Here is a 12,820-nt window from a genome sequence, read left to right as displayed (position 1 = left end):
CATTTAATAACTGTGGAATAAAAATGGCACAGCATTCTTCTTCTTGGTAAGGCCTTGCTGCACTATATGCAGGCTGATAAAATGATCTTCTTGTTTTCTGGAAGTGGCTGAGGCAAGTAGCCAGAAATATTTTTCGGGGGACAGGGGCACCCCCTTAATGTGGCCATTTCTCGCTTTATGCTATGACGAAAAAAAAAATTTCAAGATGGGGGTAGGGGGGAGGACGTGCCTGGTGTGCCACCCCCTGGCTACGCCCCTGCAGTATGGTATTCCAACTAGCTCTCCTGGTGAAATAATTTTGCTTTTGTATTTGTTTGAAAGCTTAGACCTTTGGACACAAGCATATGCCAAGGGCTTCTAAAAGCATGTGTTGTTTTTGAATAAATTAAACATTACTGGAGATACTGTTCTTGATAATATGTTAGCCAAGTTATGTGATACTAATGACATTATCCTTGTTCTATTTTCAGAACTACCGGCCACAGTTAGGGCCGTCATTGTTGCTTGCTTCATCAGTGTGGTGCTGTCCGTTATATTTATGAAACTTCGCCAAATCATACTTCGCAGTTTACTCAGCTACCGAGGGTGGATGTGTAAGTGAAATTTATTTTCGCTTGCTTTCCAAGAAAAAAAGTGCATTGAACAAAAACGTAAGGTACAATGATGATACAGAGATACTCGGCACAGGAAAGTGCTTATTTGTGTCGCAAATTGAGTAATGAAGCCCCCGTTGTGCTTGGTTTAATAAAAAAACATGTAGAAAGTAGACACCGTGCGCAGCTCAGCCAAATCTTGCAGTCGAGCATGGCAAGGTGGTCGAAATTTCCGGAGCCCTCCACTACGGCGTCTCTCATAATTATATGGTGGTTTTGGGCGTTAAACCCCACGTATCAATCAATCAATCAATCAAGAGTTTACAAGCAGAGCACGAAGGTGCCATTTTCATAAGCATACATTTTTCATAAAAAGGCCTGTGCTCACTCTCTTCAGAGCTGTCGCTACCTGTTTGATGTCAAACAACATGGTGGACGCTGTTTTGGTCAGTAGCCAGTGTAATTAAAATATTTGAATCAGATGTGCTTCTTCCCATGGGGTGGTGCCACATGCTTGCGCCATGCTCCATAGTCTACTAACATTACACAGGAGGCACACTAGAGAGTGCAGTATTTACAGTGGGCGAGAACTGTTGGGTTTGGTTACGTGCGCTCCCCTGCAAAGGCGTCTGCGTAAGCAGGTGTTTGGTGTGTAGCGACACAACGGACCCGAGCTAACGGAAGGGTTCGACTTTCTCCCACGCCTAGCCGTGCGTGGCTAAGCCATGTTCAGGGAAAAGGGGATCCTGGAGATTGAGCTGATGCTGGGTGCTTAGATATTTTAAGCCTCTTGGCTTAAGCCTTTGACCTCAGCTTTTAAGCCTTTGACCTCAGCTGCACGTAGACGGCACCCTTGGACTGACCCACTCAGGGGAAATCGGCTGTCGCCTTTTCCTATCTCTCTCTCCCTACATATTTGTCTTTATCTCTTACTTTTAACTGTCCTGTCATCTTCTCTTTTCCGTTTACTTCCAAATTTTCTGGTGGCGGGGGTTAACACTGTGTAGTTACCTAACCTTGGATAGTTATATTTGATTATAGCGGCGATGCATGGCTGGCGTCTCCAAGTGTTCGCTATTCAACCTTGTAGTGTACCCTTGTTGGGCTGGATGGCGGGTGGCCACCATTGCCGCCGAACTGCACACAATCTGTATGGCTAACTTTTTCCCCCCTCTCCCTGATCGCAACCCAAAAAAGTGGCATACCGAACAACCGTTCCTTTTTTCCAAACCAAAGCAGTCTTTCCTCAAGTTTCTTGTCGTGCATAGCCAGAAAGAGAACAAAACTGTCAGAGCAATCTCACCTTTTCTTGTCTCTTTAACATTGACCGAAGCAGTCAGCCTAGGATATCGTGTAACCAAGTTGGGAAGTGGCGACCTCCTTTTGGAGGTTCAAGACAAGCTCCAATACAACAACTTGCATAAACTGGTAGCGTTTGGGGATGTCCCAGTTTCAGTGTGCCCACACAGGTCAATGAGTACTGTGTGCAGTGTGGTCTCTGACGACGACCTGCTTGGACTGTCCGAAAAGGAATTATTGGAAGGTTGCCCAGACTAGAATGTAGTCAAGGTCCAAAGAAAAGGAAACACCCTCAAAACACATAATCATCACCTTTGGTACCAGTGACTTTTACCTGATTAAATTGAAACTGGCTACTGCAAGCTCCGTGTCAGGTCCTATGTGCCAAACCCTCGCTGATGTTTCAAGTGCCAGCGCATTGGACATGAGTCACAAAGCCGCAGAGGGCGTATTACTTTCACAAAATGTGCATCCAACGAGCACGCATCAGATAGATGTACTTCAACAACATCATGCTGTGCGAACTGTGAAGGAGACCATGCTGCCTACTCGAGATTATGCCCTATCTGGAAGAAGGAAAAACAAATCTTTTAAATTACAGTGAAGTTCAATCTGTCTTTAAGCACTTAAGCGATTCTCCATCCATCAGTCCAGTCCCTCCTTCGCCGATGTGATGCGCCGGGGCGTTGCGTGGCATCATTCCGTGCCCACAGAAGTCGCACAGAGTGAGACTGTGGGCACGCCACAAGTGCCCCTGGCTGGAGCAGTCAGTACTGCTCTGCCACCTGACAAACAGTGCCAGCACACTCCCTAATCTGGTGGACCCCTGGCCACTGCAAGCACAGTGAGGCCCAAAAGCACCGTGATTGTGTCTGTCGAGCAGGCACCATCCGCCACCTCACAAGAGGCAATACATGTAGATACAAGTCCCACTCCTCCAGCGCCTGAAACACCGAAGGAGAGGCCCAGCTCTTTGGAGCGCATTAAAAAAGAAAGACTACGCATTACAGGGCCTTCTGAGGACCCTGTAACCTAAGGAAACACTTTTGTACACACAGCATCACACAGATTAAAAATGACACATATTACAGTGGAACGTCAGAGATTTCCTGAAAAATCTTGATGATGTTCAAGAACTTTTACACAAACATACACCAAAAGTGCTGTGTGTACAAGAGACTTGAAACCGAAACACTCAAACTTTCTACGCTATTACGTTATGTTTCGAAAAGATTGAAATGATGCAGTCGTGTCATCCGGTGGTGTTGCCATTGTTGTGGATCCAGGAACTGCCTGTACACATTTACCACTTCAGACGTCTCTTGAGGCAGTAGCCGTCCGAGCCGTTATCTTGAATAAACTGGTCACAATTTGCTCTATTTATATACTTTCTCAGCACCAACTTAGTAAACAAGAATTCCAGGCGTTGATTGATGAACTTCCAGAATCTTATCTTCTCCTTGAAGATTTTAACGCACATAGCAGTCTGTGGGGTGACTCGCGCTGCGATGCACGAGGTCGTCTGATTGAACAGTTTCTTTTCTCCTCTGGCGCGTGTCTCCTCACTATGAAAGAGGCAGCATATTATAGCCTCGCTAACAATACCCACTCTTCAATTGACCTAAGCATTGTATCTCCAACGCTTCTTCCCCTACTTCACTGGAAAGTCATTAATAATCCTTTTGGAAGTGACCACTATCCTGTAGTTCTGAGCTCAGCAGTACCAAATGAACGTCCTCCACAGGTTCCCAAATGGCTGATAGAAAAAGCCGATTGGGACCAGTTTTACAAGGCTGTTAAAGGCTGTTGGACTGTTGGTAGTTGGACTGACATATGCGGTTCTAGCTTAGATGCAGCTGTGCGATATTTTACTGCTTTCCTTATTGAAGCTGCAGCTAAGTTCATCCCACAAACATCTGGACTGGGTGGAAAACGACGCGAAGAATTTTAAGGCCCTTTTACAGCCACCTATCATAATCATTGTTTGCATCACTTGTCGACTGACCTGGCGCTCTTTGGCCATCAAATGGCCCTTGCGTCATAAAACACCACACATCATCATCATTACCATCATTGGTCACATGCACTCAAGGTCGTCATGCACACTGGTCTAACTTATTTTCCCACAGCCACTCTAACTTCCAGCCGGCTTGTCGAGATGAGAAAAAGAGATGAGCCCCTTGACAAATCATGATGACTCTGCTTGTTCTTGAGGTTGAGAAATTTTTGCAGCTATTGATTTGTGACGTAATTAGCTCCAGCACTCGAGGTCATTCTTCTATGATTACTTAAAAAGCTGGTTCAAGGCCTCTTCAAGCAAAAGAGAAGATGGCTGAAGAATAAAGGCATGATGTTATTGGCAGTGGTTGCACTGGGGGATGTCACTGGGCTTGCCGTATTGACAAGGAAACTTGTCTTTGCTCCATTGTACAAAAAAGTCTTCGTGGCCAAAAATCTTGTCCCTGTCCATCACGATAGCTCTTTCATTTTTGTGTTCCCCAGAAAGAAAAAAGGTTCAGAAATAAAAAAAAACAATTCCTGCCTCAACGGCATTGTTTTGAAAAATTTGAGGTACTGGAATGCCTGTGTAATTTTATTTAGCTTTACCTAGAATCTGTTATATGTTAACTTGAAAAAGCTGGCATAAGTTTCCTGTCAAGTTTGACTGTAAGGAGAGCTTTTCTGAAATTTTTCTTTCAGGTGAACCCGTATGGATTTTTCATGTGGTTGATTGGTGGGATTTAATTATGAAACCCTAAAAACCAGCTTGGATAGGGAATGCTCTTTCTGAGCTTACGAACACTATAATGAAAGAATTACCTCAATGGATTGGAACACCTGGGACCTGGGGACTCCTATTCACAAGTCTGTCTTTACCTGGGGTATCATCAGCGGTATAAAAACTGATAACTTATGTTTGAGCTATAAACCCTTTTCAAAATTGTAAAGTTAGCTTTCCTACTGTGCAGTTTGAACAACTAATGGCGGCTTGTCATAAAGCGCAAATAACCTGTTCAAGCGCGGTTTGCTTACACAATGATGTGGAAAGTGTTGAGTCGCCTCTCCTGATATAAACACTTGTAGTAGACAAGTTCTCGGACGCTAAACTAGGACCGCACCTTTGCTTGAAGCACATCAGGTGCCACCATTACTCGTTCAAATATGCAGTGCAGAGAAGCGCACTTGCAAATTATGAAAAGGGTTCATTGAGCAACTAATTAACATGCTTCGAGCTTTCCAGTGGCAGGGCTGCTTATCCAAATATATTGTCACGACGTCAAGACGTAGGTCTTGCCGCAGAGATTAAGACACCAGAAGCAGGTCGATCTTTTTAATTAGAACGCGCGAGTTCTTCTTTTTCGTCCATTTCGTAGTCCTTCGTGGCACATGCACAACTGCCATCGTCTTTCTTGAGCAAGCACGTGACATTTGCCTTTCTTCGAAAGAAGCATCGTCCCGATGCGCTACTTAGGTGCTCTACTAGGCGTATGAAGTGGTCGTACGAAAACGGCAACCGGGAGCTAATTGACTCGATAAATACGGTTTCATACGCACGACGTGCACGACTTCGGGGAAATGCTTTTGGTGCTTAGAACTACAATCAGTGTCGGGAACAACTTCGTAGTTTACGTCGTTCAAGCGTCGCGTGACGTTGTATGGACCAAAGTACTGTCTTAGCAGTTTCGACGTATCGGAATCCAGACCCACACTTTGTCGCCTGGTGTGCAGCTAATAAACTGGTATCGGGTGTCGTAGCGATGTGCATCTTGATGCTGCTGATGACAGACGAGCACGCGCGCGAGATGTCTGGCTTTTTCGGCACGCTGAGTGAATTCTTCGGCGTCTGCATGGATGTCGTCACACTTATGCGGCAACATGGCATCCAATGTTGTCGTGACTTCGCGACCATAGATCAGACTGAACGGTGTCATTCCAGTGGTTTCTTGTCGAGTGGTGTTATAAATAAGCAAAGGTCACGTACGGCAATATCTGATCCCAGTTTTTATGTTCCGTGTCAACGTACATGCTGATCATGTCTGTGAGGGTCCTATTGAGGCGCTTCGTCAGTCCGTTTGTCTGTGGATGGTATGCAGTTGTTCTCCGGTGAGCTGTACCGCTGAGTCTGAGAACCGACTCCAAAAGCTCTGCGGTGAAGGCAGGTCCTCTGCCTGTGATCACTGTTGTCGGAGCGCCATGCCGAAGGACGATGTTTTCGATGAAGAATTGAGCGGCTTCTGCTGCTGTGCCGTGCTGCATAGCTGTAGTCTCCGCATAACGGGACAGGTAATCAGTGACCACAATAATCCATCTGTTCCCTGTTGTGGAAGTTGGAAAGGGACCCAGGAAATCCATTCCAATTTGGGTGAACGGCTTTTCTGGTGCTTCGACTGGATGTAAAAGACCGGCTGGCTTGCTGGGAGGCGCTTTGCGTCTTTGGCAGTCGGTGCAAGTTTGCACGTGATGGTTAACAGCAGCAGGTAACTTTGGCCAGTAGTACTTGCATCATAGTCGGCACAATGTTCGGGTATAGCCTATATGACCAGAAGTTGCTTCATCATGGCACGCTTCCATAATTTCTTTTCGAAGAGAGGCAGGCACAACGAGCAATTGCGGGTTACCGGTTGGTGAGAAGTTTTTCTTATAGAGAACATCGTTTCGCAAACAAAAAGATGGCAGTCCTCTAGCAAATAACCGCGGCACGTCTTTACGTCGTCCTTCTAAATATTCAGAGTGGTAACAGCTCGGGGTCACTGCGCTGCTCTCGTGCAATAGTGGCCGTGTTGACAACTCCCAAGAATGCCGCGTTGATGTTTTCTTCATCAGGAGCGACAGTTTCCACTGGCGACCGTGAGAGACAGTTGGTGTCGGTGTGCCTCTTCCCAGATTTATAGACGACGGTCATGTCAAACTCTTGAAGCCTTAGGCTCCAGCACGCCAAACAACCAGATGGATCTTTAAGGTTGATGAGCCAGCTCAAAGAGTGATGCTCGCTAACAACCTTGAAGGAACAGCCATACAAATACGGACGAAATTTGATGACTGCCCACACCACAGCGAGACACTTCTTCTCGGTGGTCGAGTAGTTCTTCTCCGTGCGAGAGAGAGTTCTGCTGGCGTAGGCTATCACTCTTTCACAGCTGTCTTGCCACTGCACCAGAACGGCACCTAGACCTACATTGCTGGCGTCAGTGTGAAGTACTGTAGGGGTGTCCTGGTTGAAGTGTGCCAGGACTGGAGGTGTTTGTAGGCGTTGTCATAGTTCATTGAATGTCATTTGCTCCTGTTCACCCCAAAAGAAGGGGACATCCTCACGTGTGAGTCGTGTCGATGGCGCCGCAATAGACGAAAAGTCCTCGATAAATCACCGGTAATAGCCGCACAACCCTAAGAAGCGTCTCGCAGCCTTTTTGTCACGGGGTGCAGGAAATTGCGCTACGGCGTCTATTTTGACTGGGTCAAGTCGAACACCCTCGTGACTGACGACGTGGCCTAGGAAGCTGAGTTCGTTGAAACCAAAATGACATTTTTCTGGTTTTAAAGTCAGGCCGGCCGAGCGTATGGCTTGGAGTACGGTGAATAGACGGCTGAGATGTTCCTCGAATGATGCTGAGAATACAACAGCATCGTCATCGTCCAGATAGACCAAGCATGTTTGCCACTTCAGGCCCGATAGTACGGTGTCCATGAGACGCAGAAAAGTGGCTGGCGCCGAGCACAACCCAAAAGGAAGCACCTTAAATTCGAAATGGCCATCCATTTTTTCATGATCTCTCTCGTCGACTTCTATCTGCCAGTAGCCGCTACGGAGGTCCATTGAAGAGGAATAGCACGCATGACGCAGGCGATTGAGTGAATCGTCTATGCGAGGCAGTGGATAGACGTCTTTCTTCGTGACTTGGTTCAACTTGCGATAATCGATACAGAAACGCAAGCTGCCTTCTTTCTTCTTGACCAAAACCACGGGGGACGCCCAAGGACTTTTCGAAGGTTGTATGACGTCATCCACGAGCATCTTCTGTACTTGCTTCTGAATCTCCTCGCGTTCTTTCGGAGCCACATGGGAGGGGTTCTGCCGAATCGGTCGCATGTTGTCTTCAGTAATGATGCGGTGCTTGGTCAATCGTGTCCGCTGGACCTTTGACGTATGTGATAAGCAGTCTTCGAATTGGTGTATAAGTCCAAGCAGGCGCTTCCTATTCGAGGGCGGTAGCGTGGAGCAGATTTCCACCGACAAAGTTGTCGAGGCAGGGACTGTCGCGTCGTCTGGTTGCAAAGCACAGCGATTCACGGCTTGGTCTATATCGTCGAAGTAGGCAATTGCGGTACCCTTCTGGATTTGACGGCGCTCGTTGCTGAAGTTTGTGAGGAGCACTTCTGCCTGTCCACCAGTAAGCGTTAGGATGCCTCTCGCGACGGAAATGCCTTGCGTGAGCAAAAGAGCGACTATGTGCTCCACTATCACATATTTATAGGAAGGACACCCACTGGAGACGGACACTAGGCAGCAGGATCTCGGTGGGAGCGTCACATCGTCGGCTATTCGCAAACGGCCGCGTAGTTCGTCGCTGCTGTCGTCGACATACGGATGTGCGCAAAACGTCACCATTCGATGAGGTATGTTGATAACAGCGCCATGATCTTGAAGAAAATTCATGCCCAAAATTGGCTCTTTACAGCAGTCTGGCAACAGGACGAAAGTGGCCACGAAGCTAGAATCCCCAATGCGAAGTCGAGTGGTCCATTTACCCGTGGGAGTCATCAGCTGACCACCACAAAATTTTAGAGGGGATTGTAGCAGCACCCAAGAAGCCTTCATTGAAAATATTTGTTGACATCGTTCTCATGTGAAGGCATAGCCTGCTATGTTGACATGAAAACCATTTTGCACCCTACCTCACTTGGGGCTCATTGAAACTGAAACTACAACTGAGCGCTATAAAACCGTCTATAAGTAACTGACCACAGGGGCTTTCATTCTAATGAGGTTTTCAGTGATGGTAAGTGAGTCGTTAGCTGTCTATCTTAAAAAAGAAAAGTCATATTTTTGTGCCTCTGGTACTGTAAGTATGTTTCGTTGTAGAGTTTAGTGGTAGTTTCTCATGAAATGTTCTTGTAGATTTGTTTTTGCGAGCCCAATGTTTGTTTGTAGACGAGCCTACGAAGCCCGGCCAGAAGTACCTGACCATGCTGTGGTGCATCGCTGTGCGTGTTGTCAGTGGCTACCAGCCATCACTGTACAGTTGCCAACGGTCGTTACCAAGGCTCCCAGTGCCTCCTTTGCACGACACCATAGTACGCCTACTGGACTCCCTCAGAGCAGTCTGCACTCCGGAAGAGATGAAAGTCCTTGAAATGCAGGCACAGGTAATCGCTTCCTCATGCTTCGTTATCGAAAGCTGGTAGTGTTACCATACTAATTTGCATACTCATGCACTTGAGTGTTATTCAGCCTGTTGCAATCATATCTGGGGGAATAACTCAATCTGGGGGAATATCATTAAGCTGAAAGCTCTCTGAACATAGAGATAGTGCCAATCTTTGAAGAATTCAGGACATAATTCAAAGGAAAAGATGGTTGCACACAGACTACACAAAGGCAGTGAAGATGCCGACGAGTGCAAACTTTCAACTATGCTCGTTTGTTTCTTTTCCTTCCTTGCATAGTTCGTGCGCCAACCATCTTAACCTTTCAACTATGTGCCAACTTGCCGAGCTGCAAGTTTTACTGAAGACGTAATTTTAGACTGTAATTTTTCTATTCATTTTATAACAAGCAAAGAAGAGTTAGTGTTTGAGATTAGGTACAAACAGCACACTACTGGTCCAGCTGTTTGGACTACAAATTTAAAGTTCGGTCATACACTACCAGGACTGATCTTTTAAACATAGTTTTTTTTTTTCTAAAAAATTATTTGCAAATAGAGTAAGTTACTAGCCATGAGGCTGCTGATTCAGTTTATGAAGGTTTGTGCCCTCCTCGCAATAATGTCTGAATAGGCACTTTGGATAATGCTTCAAATTAAGAAAATAAAATACGTACCTGTACTGCATAGCAAATAGAACATTTTGAAAGGGCGAGGGTGAAAGAGTACATTTATGATTATTGCAGACAGCTTCACGGGAATACAATTTTTTTTTTCAGCAAGTTCTTTGGCTGGGCTGTCATTACAAAGTAAAAAAAACCTGAGTGCTCATGCTTCTGTATTTTCAGTGATAGCTCAGCTTTCAGAGCAGCTGTGCACAACATAAAATTGTGGTGGTCTCTAGCGTTTCAAATTTTGTGACAATGCTTCTTTGTACATGTGAAATTGTGGTGCACAAGAAGTTTTCAGCTATAAAAAGGGATGAAATGTACATGGGAGCTCTCTGTAAAGTTTTGTGACTAGAAGTTATTTCAGTCAATCACAGAAATTTCACATGCTGTCATTTGAACAAATCTTGCCATGGTAGCTCGGAGGGTGAGGTGTAGTGGCCACGGCAGCCATATTTTGATGGAGGAGCTATGAATAAATATGTGCGTTTTTAGATTTTGTTGCGTGTTCAGTTGCAAGATCCTCATGCGGTCAACATTATTTCGTAGTACCCCGCTACGGCATGCACGCTTCATAATAATAACGTGTTAATGGCACGTCAAATGACAGAATTATATTTCTGGTGCAATGCATTGAAAATGAAGAAAGGACAGAAAAAAAAGAGCAATAGTTTGTTGTTTTCTCTGTCGTTTTTTAATGTTCTAAGCATTGCGCCAGAAATAGCATGCTTAGAAAACTTGCGTGCGATCTTGCTCAGAAAAAAGTCGGTGCCTTAGTTACCCGAAAAAAGTACTTCTTGCAGAATTATTTTCGTGGTCGTGATTTTTCTTTTTTTGGAACAGCTTGGCTTCCCATGCACACTTTTGTCACCATTCTTTTTTTTTTTGTGCTCTAAATATTTCTTTTATTGATGCACTATATTCTCCCTTGATTTATTTAGAAATTTGAGTCAACTTTGGGCCCCACTCTACAGCGGCTACTGTATCTGCGGTCCTGGATCTCAAGCAACTATGTTTCGGAGTGGTGGTAAGTGCCTACACATTATTAAATACTTGTGAATAGTACTCAGCGACTCATGTGAAGGCATGGGTTAGGAATCTGAAATTGCTTTGTGAATTGAGAGACTTCTTTCAGCTGCAGCCTATAGACACCAAATTCAACTAAATTCAATAGCATGAGCCCCAGTAATAGCAGAATATAGATATGTGTCACGTTTCTAATCTGTCAAACACATCCTTGTGTATTTTCAAGTGTCGTCAAGGTTGCAAAATTTCGTATGGATTCCCATGTGTTTATAAGGCCGATTTGGTAGTAGTTTTCAGATAGTGGACGCATATTGAAGTTTCGGCTTAACGAGGGACCTAGAAGTGAAAAAAGGAAGGTTTTGTAAATTACTCCTATGCAATGACTACGGTGGTGCCCAACAATGTTTTATATAAAACGATGTTGGGCAAATGTTGAAACGAAAAGTTAATGAATGCAGTAGTGCTTGGGTGTGTTAGTGTTTCCAGTGAGTGAGTGAGATTGACTTTATTTAAACAAATCCTGAGGAGGCTGAGAAGGGGCCATTCCGACCCTTAATTCAACCTGGAGGCTCTGCCCAAGATGGCGCTGGCAGCCGAAGGCTTGTAGCGATGTCCCGGGCCCTCTCGATACCTGTAGTTGCTGCTTTAGTCGTTGCTCTTGAGGACTTCCTGCCAAGCCTCATGGGTATTTTAGTTGTGCTGCGCTGTGGGTAGGGCACAGCCAAAGCATGTGTTCGAAATTGCAATAGGGATAATAGCAAAGGGAGTATGTGGGTAATGTGTGGGAGCCGACTCTGTGTAAAGTGGATGGTGTTATGTACGTACGTGTTGTGACGTCCCCGCAAACACGGACTGAACACCGCTCCTTTCGAGATGTGTGCGCTCGTTTCTCAAACCCACGCATAAAGGGCATTCCAGAGTGAAGTACCAGAAGGATTACTTCTACTATTCTCACGGGCTCCCCCGCGCAAACACGAGAACCGGACAGCGCCTTGTCGTCTACAGACCGTGTGACAGCGTACGGTGGAGATAATCGGCGCGCTCCCTTCAGATCTGTGACATGGGGGAGCAGCAGAACACCTTTTGTTGGTTCGGGGAATGCGACCTTTGCGGCAAGCGCCTGTGCCGGGTCCAGTATGCCTTTCCGTCAACCTCCGTGGCTCCAGGGCTTATTACTGCGTTCTGCGCGGATGGACGCCCGCGGTGGTGAACGACGAAGAAGCGGCGGCTACGGAGAATTTGGCGGGAGACACCGAGCTGCATGAACACGTTGAGACTTGGTCTAGACATCGGCTCGCGAAGTGCCGAAAGCATTGGGACCATTGTTCACCCGTAATTAAAGTGTCTTCGGACGGCTCGCCCATCACTCTCCCTGAGGCTTGAGTTTGTACATCGTTACTTGCTCGGCTTTGTTTGGGAGAGGGTTTTCTACTGGTATAGGCCGCGGGGGCGGCCGCCGAAGAGGATACATTCGGACTGAGAAGAAAAGATATGCCGCGTGGAGTGGCGGACTGGTTGGGTGCCCCGGTAGGGCGGAGTCGGGTCCTACAAAAAGGGGACTACGAGACGAGCTTGGAGTCAGAGATATGATGCGAAGAGAGTCGGAGATACGATGCGACAAGCTCGAGATGGTAGACAGACGGAATGGAAAAAGAAGATGACGGTGCGAAGAGATTGCGATGAGAGGCGATGAGATGATGACTGGGGCAAGGACGGTACGATGAGGAATGAAAGTTAGGGATGGGAGGCGAGTGAATGGAGCGTTATGAAAGAGGGATAAGATGGAAATCATTGAGAGGCCCGACGTAGGCGACGACGACGAAGTTGATGAAGACGCTGACGAATTGGACAATGACCCCAGGAAGAAGCC

General features: G+C 46.2%; 1 protein-coding gene and 1 long non-coding RNA gene across 4 annotated transcripts in view; both read left to right on the top strand.

Annotated features, from left to right (window-relative positions):
- Positions 1–12,820, top strand: part of LOC119172007 (carnitine O-palmitoyltransferase 1, liver isoform) — a 149,116-nt gene that overhangs the window by 87,702 nt on the left and 48,594 nt on the right. For all 3 annotated transcript variants that reach the window (XM_037422961.2, XM_037422962.2, XM_075892815.1), the window contains 3 exons: positions 471–593; positions 9,043–9,257; positions 10,866–10,951. In XM_037422961.2, coding sequence (XP_037278858.2) covers positions 471–593; positions 9,043–9,257; positions 10,866–10,951 — 424 coding nt within the window. The remainder of the gene's footprint in view (positions 1–470; positions 594–9,042; positions 9,258–10,865; positions 10,952–12,820) is intronic.
- On the top strand, positions 600–8,715 carry LOC142814284 (uncharacterized). Its single transcript, XR_012894898.1, has 2 exons — positions 600–8,507; positions 8,570–8,715. It is a non-coding gene; the product is annotated as an uncharacterized LOC142814284 (long non-coding RNA).

Source organism: Rhipicephalus microplus, chromosome 4 (assembly GCF_043290135.1).
Source record: "Rhipicephalus microplus isolate Deutch F79 chromosome 4, USDA_Rmic, whole genome shotgun sequence".
In the NCBI taxonomy this organism is placed as follows: Eukaryota; Metazoa; Arthropoda; class Arachnida; order Ixodida; family Ixodidae; genus Rhipicephalus; species Rhipicephalus microplus.
The sequence above is the reverse complement of the archived record's forward strand: the minus strand, read 5'-3'. Positions and strand labels throughout refer to the sequence as shown.